The sequence below is a fragment of the Canis lupus genome, chromosome 20, assembly GCF_011100685.1.
Source record: "Canis lupus familiaris isolate Mischka breed German Shepherd chromosome 20, alternate assembly UU_Cfam_GSD_1.0, whole genome shotgun sequence".
Lineage (NCBI taxonomy): Eukaryota > Metazoa > Chordata > Mammalia > Carnivora > Canidae > Canis > Canis lupus.
This window is the reverse complement of record NC_049241.1, coordinates 45,084,777-45,096,831: the sequence shown is the minus strand read 5'-3', so window position 1 is coordinate 45,096,831 and position 12,055 is coordinate 45,084,777. Positions and strand designations below refer to the sequence as shown.

General features: G+C 44.4%; 1 protein-coding gene across 4 annotated transcripts in view; it reads left to right on the top strand.

The window, feature by feature from the left end:
- The window catches only part of PGPEP1 (pyroglutamyl-peptidase I), a 33,578-nt gene that overhangs the window by 9,325 nt on the left and 12,198 nt on the right, over positions 1–12,055 (top strand). For 3 of the 4 annotated variants that reach the window (XM_038566830.1, XM_038566829.1, XM_038566831.1), the window contains one exon: positions 10,952–11,068. In XM_038566830.1, the coding sequence (XP_038422758.1) occupies positions 10,952–11,068 (117 nt within the window). Of the gene's footprint in view, positions 1–10,951; positions 11,112–12,055 lie in introns of those variants that run through there. The other variant, XM_038566832.1, reaches the window with a different exon arrangement.

Here is a 12,055-nt window from a genome sequence, read left to right as displayed (position 1 = left end):
CCTTTTGGTCCCTAAATAATTCATTGTGTATTTCCTAAAACACAGCCTCAGCACAATGATTAAAATCAGACTCATTAAAAAAAAAAATCAGACTCATTTAACATAGATACAATTCTAAAATCTACAGCCCTTATTCAGATTTTGCCAATCACCTTATTAATGTCCTTCCTAGCAAAAGAAAAATGCTGGCATATGTTGTGTTCAGTTGTTTCATCTCTTTAATCCGCTGTCATCTGGAAAGTTCCTCAGTCTTTCTTTGTGTCAAACATCAGGACCTTTGCTGGGGATCACTCACTTCCTTGTAGAGTATCCTTCAGGGTGGTTGGTTTGATGTTTCCTCATGATTGCAGTGAGGGTGTTGGTTTTGGCAGGAATCCCATAGAAGTGATGTTGTGTCCTTCTTGGTGCATTGTATCAGGAGCCACAAGATTTTGATTGACCTTGGTGACTTGCTAAAGGTGAGATCTAGTGGGCTTCTCTCCTACAACATTACTCTCTTACCCTTTGTAATTAAAAAGTATCCTATAGTGCCATACTTTGTATCAGATAAATACTTCTTTAGACTTCTACCCCCTTCTTTTAGCATCCCCTGGTGAGTCTTGCCTGAATCAGTTACATTTTAGTTGATGGTTACCAAATGGTGGGTTTCTAATTTCATCTTTCCTTTGACACTTTTTATGGCCTTCTACTTTTAGGAGTCTATTTGTATCCATGTGGACTCATGGATACTTACTGTCCTCAATATATGACAGTTGCTTACTCTCTCTGTTTTGATGTTCAAATTATCCCAGACTTGGCTTATGGCAGCCCCTTCAGGCTGGCTCCTGTGTTCCTTTTCCATGTCCCCATTGTCCTCTGAGCACATCTTTCTTTTTTGGTTTCAGGCTGTTTGTAAATAAATGCTATTTCAGAATCATTTTAGAAATTAATTGATGAATTTAGAAAGCTTACAAAGAGAATATGGAGATTTTATGTATGCCTCACTGGATTTCCCCTAGTGTTAACATCTTAAGTAACTACTACATCTCTCAAAATGAAGAACCAGACACTGAGCCATTACTATAACTAAACTTGAGGCTTTATTCAGGTTTCATGGATTATCTCACTAATGTCCTTTTTCTGTTCCACGATCCCATCCAGAACCTTTCACTGCATTTATTGGGGCATCCCTTTCTTTTTTCTTTTCTGATTTCTTTTTTTTTTTTTTTTTTTTTTTTCTTCTTTTCTGATTTCTACTTGAGTGTTGGATGTCAGGTGCTTCATGTCCTTAAAAAAAAAAAAAAAAAAAAAGAGAAATGAAAACAAAAACAAAAGCCCAAGATATAACTCTATTGAAATAATTATGTACCATAAAATCCACCTTAAAAAAAAAAAGATTTTTATTTATTTATTCATGAGAGACGCAGAGAGAGAGGCAGAGACACAGGCAGAGGGAGAAGCAGGCTCCATGCAGGGAGCCTGATGCAGAACTTGATCCTGGGACTCCAGGATCACGCCCTGGGTTGAAGGCAGGCGCTAAACCATTGAGCCACCCAGGGATCCCCAAATCCACCCTTTTGAAATATATAATTTTGTGGGAATTTTTGTAGTATAATCACAGAATTGCACAACCATCCCCACTAATCTAATTCCAGAACATTCTCATCACTCCAGAAAGAAACCCCATGTCATTCATTAGCTGTCACTCCCTATTCCTCCTTTTCCCCAGTGCCTGATAATGACTAATTTAGTCTCTGTCTCTATGGATTTGTCAGTTCTGGACATTTTATATGAAATTATACAACATATGGCCTTTTATGTCTGGCTTCTTTCATTCAGAATCATGTTTTCAAGCTTCATCCAAGATGTAGTGTATGTGTCAGGGCTTCCTTCCTTTTCATGGTTGAGTAACATTCCATTGTATGGACATACCACATTTTTACTAGCCATTCATTTATTGATGGATATTGGGGTTATTTCCACCTTCTAGTTGTCATGAATAATGCTGCTATGGGCATTTATGTAAAAGTTTTTATGTCAGTGTAGATTTTCATTTCTCTTAGGTATACAGACACCTTGGAGGGGAACTGATGATCATATGGGGACTCCATGTATTTTCACCCATGTATTTTCTCTGCTCCAGTCTTGAACTCAGCAATTTTGACAAAAAGGCTTCATTCTTGTCTTCAATAATAACATTTAAAAACCAGGAGCTGGGAGCTGGGTGACACCACTGCTCCTGGTGTTGTCTTTACTTCTGAGCTCTGTCAGCGGGTAGAGGGTGGAAACATTCACTCACGCACACACACATACACACCCTTACCTGTACGCATTCCTGTGTCAAAACCCAGGAGTTTACACAGATATCTTCAATTCTAATCCAGCAAGACCTGGTTTACTTTGATGTTTTTTTTATTTCCAGCCTCAGGGCTTCCTCCTTTGACAGCAGGGGAGGTGGGGGGTGGGGGTGAGAACTCTGCTCCCATGATCCTCTGCTCCCTCACTTGGTTCAATTCAAGAACAAAGAGAAAAGAATTCAGAATTGCTTCTCCAAAAAGAAAGCTTTTGCATTTAAATTAAGCATTTTCTTATGGTTCCTTTTGACTTTAGCCTGAAGGCAAAAAAGTCCAAACACTGTGTACAAAAGAATTACTTGAGTTAGTTTTATTTTTTAAAAGATTTTTTATTTGAGAGAGAGAGTGAGAGAGAGAGAGAGAGAGAGAGAGATCATGAGCAGGGGGGAAGGGCAGAGGGAGAAGCAGACTCCCTGCTGAGCAGGGAGCCTGATGTGGGACTCGATTCCAGGACCCTGGGATCATGACCTGAGCCAAAATCTCCTTACTGTCTTAACCATGTCTAAGTGTCCAGTTCAGTGGCATCAAGCACGTCCACATTATTGTGAAACCATCACCACAGTCCCTCTCCAGAACTTTTTCATCTTCTCCGACTAAAACTCTTGTCACTCTGTCCCCATTAAACACTAACTTCCTGCTCTCTTCCCCCAGCCCCTGGCACCCACCGTTCTACTTTCTGCCTCAAGGATTGAGACTCCCCTAGGGACCTCATATAAGTGAAATCACATAGTAATTGTCCTTCTGTAGCTGGCTTCTTTCACTCAATATAATGTCCTTAAGTTTCATCCATGTTGTAGCCTAGATCAGAATTTCCTTCCTTTTTTTTTTTTTTTTTTTGAGATTTTTATTTATTTATTCATGAGACACACAGAGAGAGAGAGAGAGAGAGAGAATCAGAGACACAGGCAGAGGGAGAAGCAGGCTCCATGCAGGGAGCCCAGGATCATGCCATGGGCTGAAGGCAGGCGCCAAATCGCTGAGCCACCCAGGGATCCCAATTTCCCTTCCTTTTTAAGGCTGAAATTATTCTATTGTATGGAGAGACCAAATTTTGTGAATCCATTCATTAGTTCATGGACATATGGATTGTTTCCACCCTTGGCTATGGTGACTAATGCAGCTATGAACATGGGTGTGCAAATGTGTGTTCAAGACCCTGTTTTCAATTATTTTGTATTTGCTGGATCATATGGTAATTCTATGTTTAACCGGTTGAGGAACAACAATTATTTCCCACAGAAGCCACACCATTTTGCTTTCCTACCAGCAGTGCTCAAGAGCTCCAACTTCTCCATATCCTCACCAAAAATAGTTACTTCTTGTCTTTTTGATACTAGCCATTCTGACAGGTGTGGGACGATACCTTGTTGGAATTCTGATTTGCATTTTCTTGGTGACTAGTAACTTTGAGCATCCTTTTATATACTTACTTGGCAATTTGTGTATCTTTGGAGAAACGTCAATTCATTTCCTTTGCCTGTTTTAAATCTGGGTGTTTTTTTCTTTTTTTCAGTTGAGTGGTAAGCATTCTTTATATGTTCAAGATATTGATCCCTTGTCAAATATGTGATTTGCAAATATTTTCCCTAATTCACGGGCTGTCTTTTCACTCTGTTAATGGTGTTCTTTGATGCAAAACAGTTTTCATTTTTATCAAATCCAATTTCTACTATTGTCTCTGTTTTTGGTGGTTTTTTTTTAAGATTTATTTATATATTTTATTTTTTTATTTTATTTTTTTAAGTTTTTTTTTTTTTTTTATGATAGTCACAGAGAGAGAGAGAGAGAGAGAGAGAGGCAGAGACATAGGCAGAGGGAGAAGCAGGCTCCATGCACCGGGAGCCCGACGTGGGATTCGATCCCGGGTCTCCAGGATCGCGCCCTGGGCCAAAGGCAGGCGCTAAATCGCTGTGCCACCCAGGGATCCCTATTTGTATATTGTAGAGAGACAGTGTGCATGTGCAAGCATGGGGAGGGGCAGAGGGAGAGGGAGAGAGAATCCTCAAGCAAACTCCCTGCTGAGCTTAGAACCTGATGCAGAGCTTGATCCCAGGACCCTGAGATCATGACCTGAGCCAAAATCAAGAGTCAGCTGCTTAACCAGCTGAGCCACCCAGGCCTCCCTGGATTTGTTTTTAAGAGAAAAAAGAGCTCAGTGGGTCTCTTCTTAGGCATTAGGGGAAGATTCATTGATAAATTCTAAAGTTTTTCCCTGCCTCTAGGAGGTACTGAGTCAGAGATTTAAAAAGCAGTTTTTGGGGCAGTCTGGGTGGCCCAGCAGTTTAGCGCCGCCTTCAGCCCAGGGCCTGATCCTGGAGACCCAGGATCGAGTCCCATGTCGGGCTCCCTGCATGGAGCCTGCTTCTCCCTCTGCCTGTGTCTCTGCCTCTTCTCTCTCTCTGTGTGTCTCTCATGAGTAAACAAATAAAATCTTAAAAAAAAAAAAAAAAGTAAAGATGTTCTTGACTTACAACACAGTAAGGTCACTTATAAGCATTTATGCCTCACACATTGGTGCAAGAAATGTACTTGGACGTTTCTCAAACCCAAAGGACGTTTGAGGTGACATGGCTTGTATTTGAGGAAACTTGGAAGCCACTTAAATATTTCCAGTGTAGCAAAATCTTTAAATCCCTGGCAGCTAGTGTCTGAAATGGAGTATTGTGTCATGGGGAAAAGGGAAGGAATAAGATCTTCATGTAACAATGAAGCTAAAACTCTGAAACTGGCCTCTGAGTGGAGAAAACAGTAACTGCTCAAGGATACCCTTGATGTAAAAGTGAATACTATGTGTTTTCTCAGGTAGGTTTGTATAATCAATGGGGATAGGTCTGCATGGGTGTGTGTGCTGTTAACAGTACTTACATCTGAAGTCTGGGGATGAGACCTGGGCTTGGTGGAGAGGTGGCTTCAGACTTGATCTGTATGGATTTTTAAAATATGCTCTTTTAATGTCTATCTACTAATTAATTCTCTGTTGTTTAGTGGCCTTTTTTTTTTTTTTTTTAAAGATTTTATTTATTCATGAGAGACACACACAGAGAGAGAGGCAGAGACACAGGCAGAGGGAGAGGTAGGCTCCATGCAGGGAGCCCGATGTGGGACTCGAGCCCGGGACTCCAGAATCACCCTGGGCTGAAGGCAGATGCTCAACTGCTGAGCCACCCAGGCGTCCCTAGTGGCCTGTTTCTAGCGATTGATTTTTCTCCTCATTATGGCTTGCAATTTTCTGCTTCTTTGCTTGTTTGGGGAGTTTCAGTTTAATGCGAGGCCTTGTGGATTTGACTTTGTGGGACATTGAATACTTTTTCCTTTCCTCTGCATGTTCTTGAGTTTTTGTTCTGGGAGACAATTAAGTTGCTAGAAATAGTTTGATCCTTTCCAGCCTTGCTGTTAAGTTTTGTGAGGCAGGCCCAGAATAGTCTTTATTCTGGGGCTAATTTTTTCTCCACTTCCTTATAAAGTTTTTCCACTCTGGCTGGTAAGAACACCAAGTGTTTACACCCTGTGTGAACTCTGAGGGTTGTTCCCTTTGCTCCTTTCAAGTGGTTCTGTCCCTGGTCTTGGCACAAATATATGCCCATTAGTTCTCAGACCCTCTCTGCATTGATCGAGCTCTCTGCTTTACCTCCCCCCTGCTATCTTCTTTCCAGGACTCTGCTCTGCAAACTGTAGCCTTCTTGTCCTTTCTAGAACTCTAGCTTTGACTCCTCAATGTCTGAAAAGTGTTATTTTTAAAAATATTTTATTTATTTATTCATGAAACACACACACACACAGAGAGAGAGAGAGAGAGAGAGAGAGAGAGAGGCAGAGACACAGGCAGAGGGAGAAGCAGGCTCCATGCAGGGAGCCTGACATGGGACTTGACCCCGGGTCTCCAGGATCAGGCCCTGGACTGAAGGCGGCGTTAAACTGCTGAGCCACCTGGGCTGCCCCTAAATTAACATCTTTTGATCCATTATTAGACACTATGTCCTTTTGTGTATATTGTTTTATTTTTCCTACCTATGACATGGGTACTCCTGTTAATCTCATTTACAGATGAGAAAGCTGAGACACAGAGAGGGTGAATGACTTGCCCAAGGTCACAAATCAGTGAGTTGTAGGAAGAAGGGACAAACATGGTCCCCCGGCTCTGGAGGCCATGTCCCTGACTCCTACCCTCCACCATCCATGTGGTTAAGAGCTACTTTTTTCTCCCTTTCCTTTGTTTACTGAGATGAAATTTACATAACATAAAATTATCCCTTTTAAAATGAACAATTCAATTGCATTTAGTACGTTCACAGTGTTGTGCAACCACCACCCTATCTAGTTCCAGAACATTTCTATCACCCCAAAGGGAATTCCATCCCCATTAGCAGCCACTCCCTATCCCCTCATTCTCCTGGTAAAAGGAGGGGATAGGTAAATAGCTCTTGGTAAAACCACTAATTTACTTTCTGTGTCTATGGATTTGGCTGTTTTGGACATTTCATATACATGAAGTCAATATGCTCTGTGGCCTTTTGTGTCTAGCTTCTTTCCCTCAGCATGCTGTTTTTGTTTTTGTTATTTTGTTTTTTGTTTAAAGATTTTATTCATTTATTTATGAGGGACACAGAGAGAGTGGCAGAGACATAGGTAGAGGGAGAAGCAGGCTCCCTGCAGGAAGCCTGATGTGGGACTCGATCCCGGGACTCCAGGGTCACGCCACTGAGCCACCCAGACATCCCATCAGCATGCTGTTTTGATGGTTCATCCACATGGTAACGTGAATCAGGGCTTCATTCCTTTTTGTGGTTGAACAATAATATTCCATTGTGTAGCTAGACTGCATTTTGTTTATTTATCCTTTTATCCACTGATGGATGCTTGGGCTATCTCTATCTCTTCACTCTTGTGAATAGTGAAAAGTTACTTTTATTTATTTATTTATTTATTTATTTATTTATTTATTTATTTATTTAAGATTTTATTTATTTATGATAGACATAGAGAGAGAGAGAGAGAGAGAGGCAGAGACACAGGCAGAGGGAGAAGTAGGCTCCATGCCGGGAGCCTGATGTGGGACTTGATCCCGGGGCTCCAGGATCACGCCCTGGGCCAAAGGCAGGCGCTAAACCACTGAGCCACCCAGGGATCCCCTATTTATTTATTTTTAAGGTTTGTTTATTTAAGTAATCTCTTATTATTTGGAGGAACTATCTTTTTGTTTAAGATTTTGTATTTATTCATTTGAAACAGAGCACAAGCAAGAGAGAGGGTCAGAGGGAGAAGCAGAACTCCCTGCTGAGCAGAGAGCCAATGTGGGGTTCAATCTCAGGACCCCAGGATCATGACCTGAGGTGAGGTCAGATGCTTAACCGACTAAGCCCCCAAAGGGCTCCCAGGAGCTACTTTTAAATGTAGGAAAGGATGAAAAGGAAAGAGAGGATCCCAGCTAGCAGCTAGTCCAAACCTACATTAATAGTTGAAGAAAATGGGCACTTAGGTCTATATTTGTTCTTGGTCCCTGCTTGAGCTGCTCAGCTGTTCAGTCAATATTCATAAGCACCTACTGTGTGCATGTCCTGTGCTGTGGCAAGGACCCCTCAGGAGGCTGAGGTATGAAAGCTAAGGAGAGAGTCCACTGACAGGAAAGTAAGGATAAAAGTGTTCTGTGCAGGGATCCCTGGGTGGTGCAGCGGTTTAGCGCCTGCCTTTGGCCCAGGGCGCGATCCTGGAGACCAAGGATCGAATCCCACGTCGGGCTCCCGGTGCATGGAGCCTGCTTCTCCCTCTGCCTGTGTCTCTGCCTCTCTCTCTCTCTCTCTGTGTGTGACTATCATAAATAAATAAAAATTAAAAAAAATTATTTTTAAAAAGTGTTCTGTGCAGTGAGAACAGTCAGTGCAAAGACCCTGAGGCAGGAATGAGTGTGGTGTGTGGGAAGCCATGTGAGAAAGCTGGAGGAAAGTGAGTAAAGTCAGGGAGGGGGCAGAGAAGGGAGAGGAGGGCAAGAAAGTTGGCAGCATCTTGCTCCCACAGGGCCTCATGGACCATGGTGGGGAGTTAGGATTTTTATTCTGAGTGTGGCAGGAGGCACCACAGAGTGGGAACAGGGGAATGGTGTGATGTGACTTTAGATTTGGCCTAGGGAGGCGGGAGGTTGGGGCAGTGTGGGGTGCCAAAATCAATTTGCTAAGCAAAATTGGGGTATCCCATAAATCCCATGGAACTCTCTAGTATCCACCAGGGTCACATTTTCAAACCGCTGAGTGAGACCTGGGAAAACTACGGGACAGCCCTACTGGTAATTATTATTTGGAGTATTCACTTTACTATGACGAATTCTCAAGCAGAAGATGGTTTGTCCGTGCATGTGTGTGGCCTTGAGAAACCATCACTGGCTGCGTGGCAGGCTCCAAGCGGTGAGTGTTGATGAACTAGTGGGAATGGAAACAGGAATCACAGATGTGAAGCCTTTCCAGGCTTTCACCGGCGAGCCCCACTCCCGCTTTGTCTCCAAATCCCCACACCCTTTAAAGCATGTTCTCCTCAATCCCATTGCACCATCAGGGGAGTTAAGGCTTAGGTGAAAAGGGAACATGAAGAGTAAAAATACTAATGACTGAAATAATTGTAAGAGAAACTAAATCGTTGACAAAGTTTGTCTTAAGTATGTTTTCAATGTTTTGAAATTGCTTTCACAGAAAAGGTCACCCCCTTGCCTCCCAGGGTTCTTGCCCCAGCACTGGTCTGCAGCCCACATGTGTACCAGTGTTTGGGGGGGCAGTTCTGCCCTTCGTCCCTCGTCTGTCTGGCCATGGGATTTCTTGAGGGGGGATCCTTCTGATCCCGCACATCGTTGGGCTTGGTGACAGGGATGGGTCCCAGTTCTCTATTGGTGTTTGAGAGTCCTCAAATACACACACCATGTCCCACCTACCCTCCAGGTGTCCTTGTCTCCAGGTGACCCTGACGCACCGTCTTTGGGGAGCGATTTGGAATTATCTGTCTATAAGGAGAGACCTGCCTTTCCAGGTGTTGGATACTCTCCAGCAACTGTGGTCAAATAGCATGGAGGGGCACCTGGGTGGCTTAGTCGGTTGAATGTCTGCCTTTGGCTCAGGTCATGATTTCAGGGTCCTGGGATCGAGTCCCGCATCGAGGCTCCCTGCTCAGCTCAGACCCTGCTTCTCCCTCTCTCTCTGTTCCTCCCCCATCTTGTGTGCTCTCTCTCTCAAATAAATAAAATCTTAAAACAACAACAAAAAAGACCATGGAGTCAGGACAGCATGGATAGCAAGGTCAAGGCAACCAGTTAAAGAAATCCTGAAGCTACCTCAGGAGATGCAAGAACTCACCTGCAGTGAATTAATTCAGTGAGGCCACATGCATGCCTGGGGCCCATCCATAGAACCCCAGGACATCCACCCGTGGTAGCCTTTTTCAAACCAGTGCATGAGATCGGAGAATGATAAGAGACCATCCTGCCAATAATCATTTTTCAGAGTATTAATTTTACTATGAAAAAACTCAGTATTTTATATTAAGCCATACCTTCATCCCCAAACATCTCTCCCTGCCCCTGGGTGCCAGGGCTGGCAGGATCACTGTTCCTCCAGCAAAATTGGTCCTGAGTCTACTGTGCATTGTGCCTTGGGCCATCTGGGGAAGGGAGCCTGGTCTGGGGCTCTACCTCCATGGAGTTAACAGGTGGACACTTGATAGACCACACTGAGAATCCAAGGGGGACACCTGGATGGTTCAGTGGTTGAGCATCTGCCTTTGGCTCAGGTCGTGATCCTGGGGTCCTGGGATTGAGTCCCACATCCGGCTCCCCGCAGGGAGCCTGCTTCTCCCTTTACCTATGTCTCTTCCTCTCTGTGTCTCTCATGAATGAATAAATAAAATCTCATGAATGAATAAATAAAAAAAATAAGATTTTATTTATTTATTCATGAGAGACATAGAGAAAGAGAGAAGCAGAGACACAGGCAGAGGGAGAAGCAGGCTCCGTACTGGGAGCCTGATGTGGGCCTCGATCCTGAGACTCCAGGATCATACCCTGGGCCGAAGGCAGGCGCTAAACCCCTGAGCCACCCAGGGATCCCCTAAATAAAATCTTATAAATCAATCAATCAATCAATCTTAATAGGTGTAATGAAGGGGAAAGTATAATAACAACAGCAAAAACAGTAGTAGTAATGGTAGCCAACATTATTTGAGCATTTGTTATGTGCCAAGCATAGCATGGACTCTGTGTGAATTTGTTCCTTTAATCCTTATAACTACCTTATGAATTAAGTACTTTTTTATCCCAATTTTATGGATGAGGAAGTTGAGGCTCTGAGAGGTTAAGTAACTTGCCCAAGGCCACACAGGGTTCAAACCAGGCTGCCTAGCTCCAAAGGCCGTGGCATTATACTGATGCCCCTAGAGATGCAGAAAGAGTTTGAGATGGGTGGGTGGGTAGGGGGAGGAGGGAGGAGCTTTGGGGTAGAACGGCACATGAACCTGACCTTCCACTCTGCACACTGAATCAGGAGCTCCACCTGTTTTCTGAGGATGGGTCAGCTTATCCCCTGGGAATGCATTAACCCTGCAGCCCTCGCCTGATGCCACAACACTCCCTCTCCCCTCCTTTGCAGGAGCTAGAGAAGCTCGGGCTTGGTGACAGCGTGGACCTGCACGTGTATGAGATTCCAGTCGAGTACAAGACGGTCCAGAGGCTCATCCCTGCCCTGTGGGAGAAGCACAGCCCACAGGTGAGTGGGGCGAAGGCAGGTGCTTCCTCATCAGGACCTGCAGGTGGGCACTCCACTCATGGATGATTTGTGTGGCTTTGTTCCTGCTTCCATCACATAGCTGATGCCATGGCCTTGTCCCCCAAAGAGCCACAGTTTCCTTGGTTACCCGTGGATTTGAGGGAGGAGAGCAAACATCTGGAACCTCACAGAGACTGGCTCTGTCGCACTGGAGTTCTGTATCAGTCATGACCTGTTTAGTTATATGTGACAGTCAGAACACACCTTAAGTCAGCTTAAGCACAAACATCAGTGTGCTTCAGGTATAGCTTGATCCAGGCACTCACCCAGTGTTATCATCAGCATTCTCACTTGGCCATTCAGCTTTGCTTTGCACTTTGCTTTTGCTTTGGCAAAGACAGATGGCTGCTGATTTATACCTTCCCAACCCAGCCCCTCCGCAGAAAGAAAACAACTCTCCTTTTTTTTTTTTGTTTTTTTACAACTCTCCTTTTGATAATTACCCAGGGTCCGTGGCTGATTTTCATTGGCCCACTTGGGTCCCTGAACCCAAGCACTAGTCTCTGAACCAAGCACTATGGCTGGGGGTTGGAGGAAGGAAGGAATGCTCTGATTTGTGAGGCCTGGGTCACATGCAAACTCTGGTGGCCAGGGGTGGCATCACCTCTCTCAAACCTCCTGAAAGAAGATGGGGGCTCTCGGGGCTCCACAAAGGGAAACTGAATATGGGAGGGAACTGGCTATTACCAAATGCAGCGGAATGGAGGCCAGACAACAGGACACCACAGACACACATGGCCCAGCCAAGACTCTGGGCACAGAGAGCTCCACGGGGTCGGAGGTGAAGTTACCTGGGCTGCTGTCTCTGATAGGTGATGTACTGGTCATCTAGGGGGGCCCCACCCAGCTTCCCACACTAGCCTGCCCTTGCGGATTTTCCAGGACCAACCAGTGGAGACTTCCTTCCTAATGAGCCCTTCGTGGTGT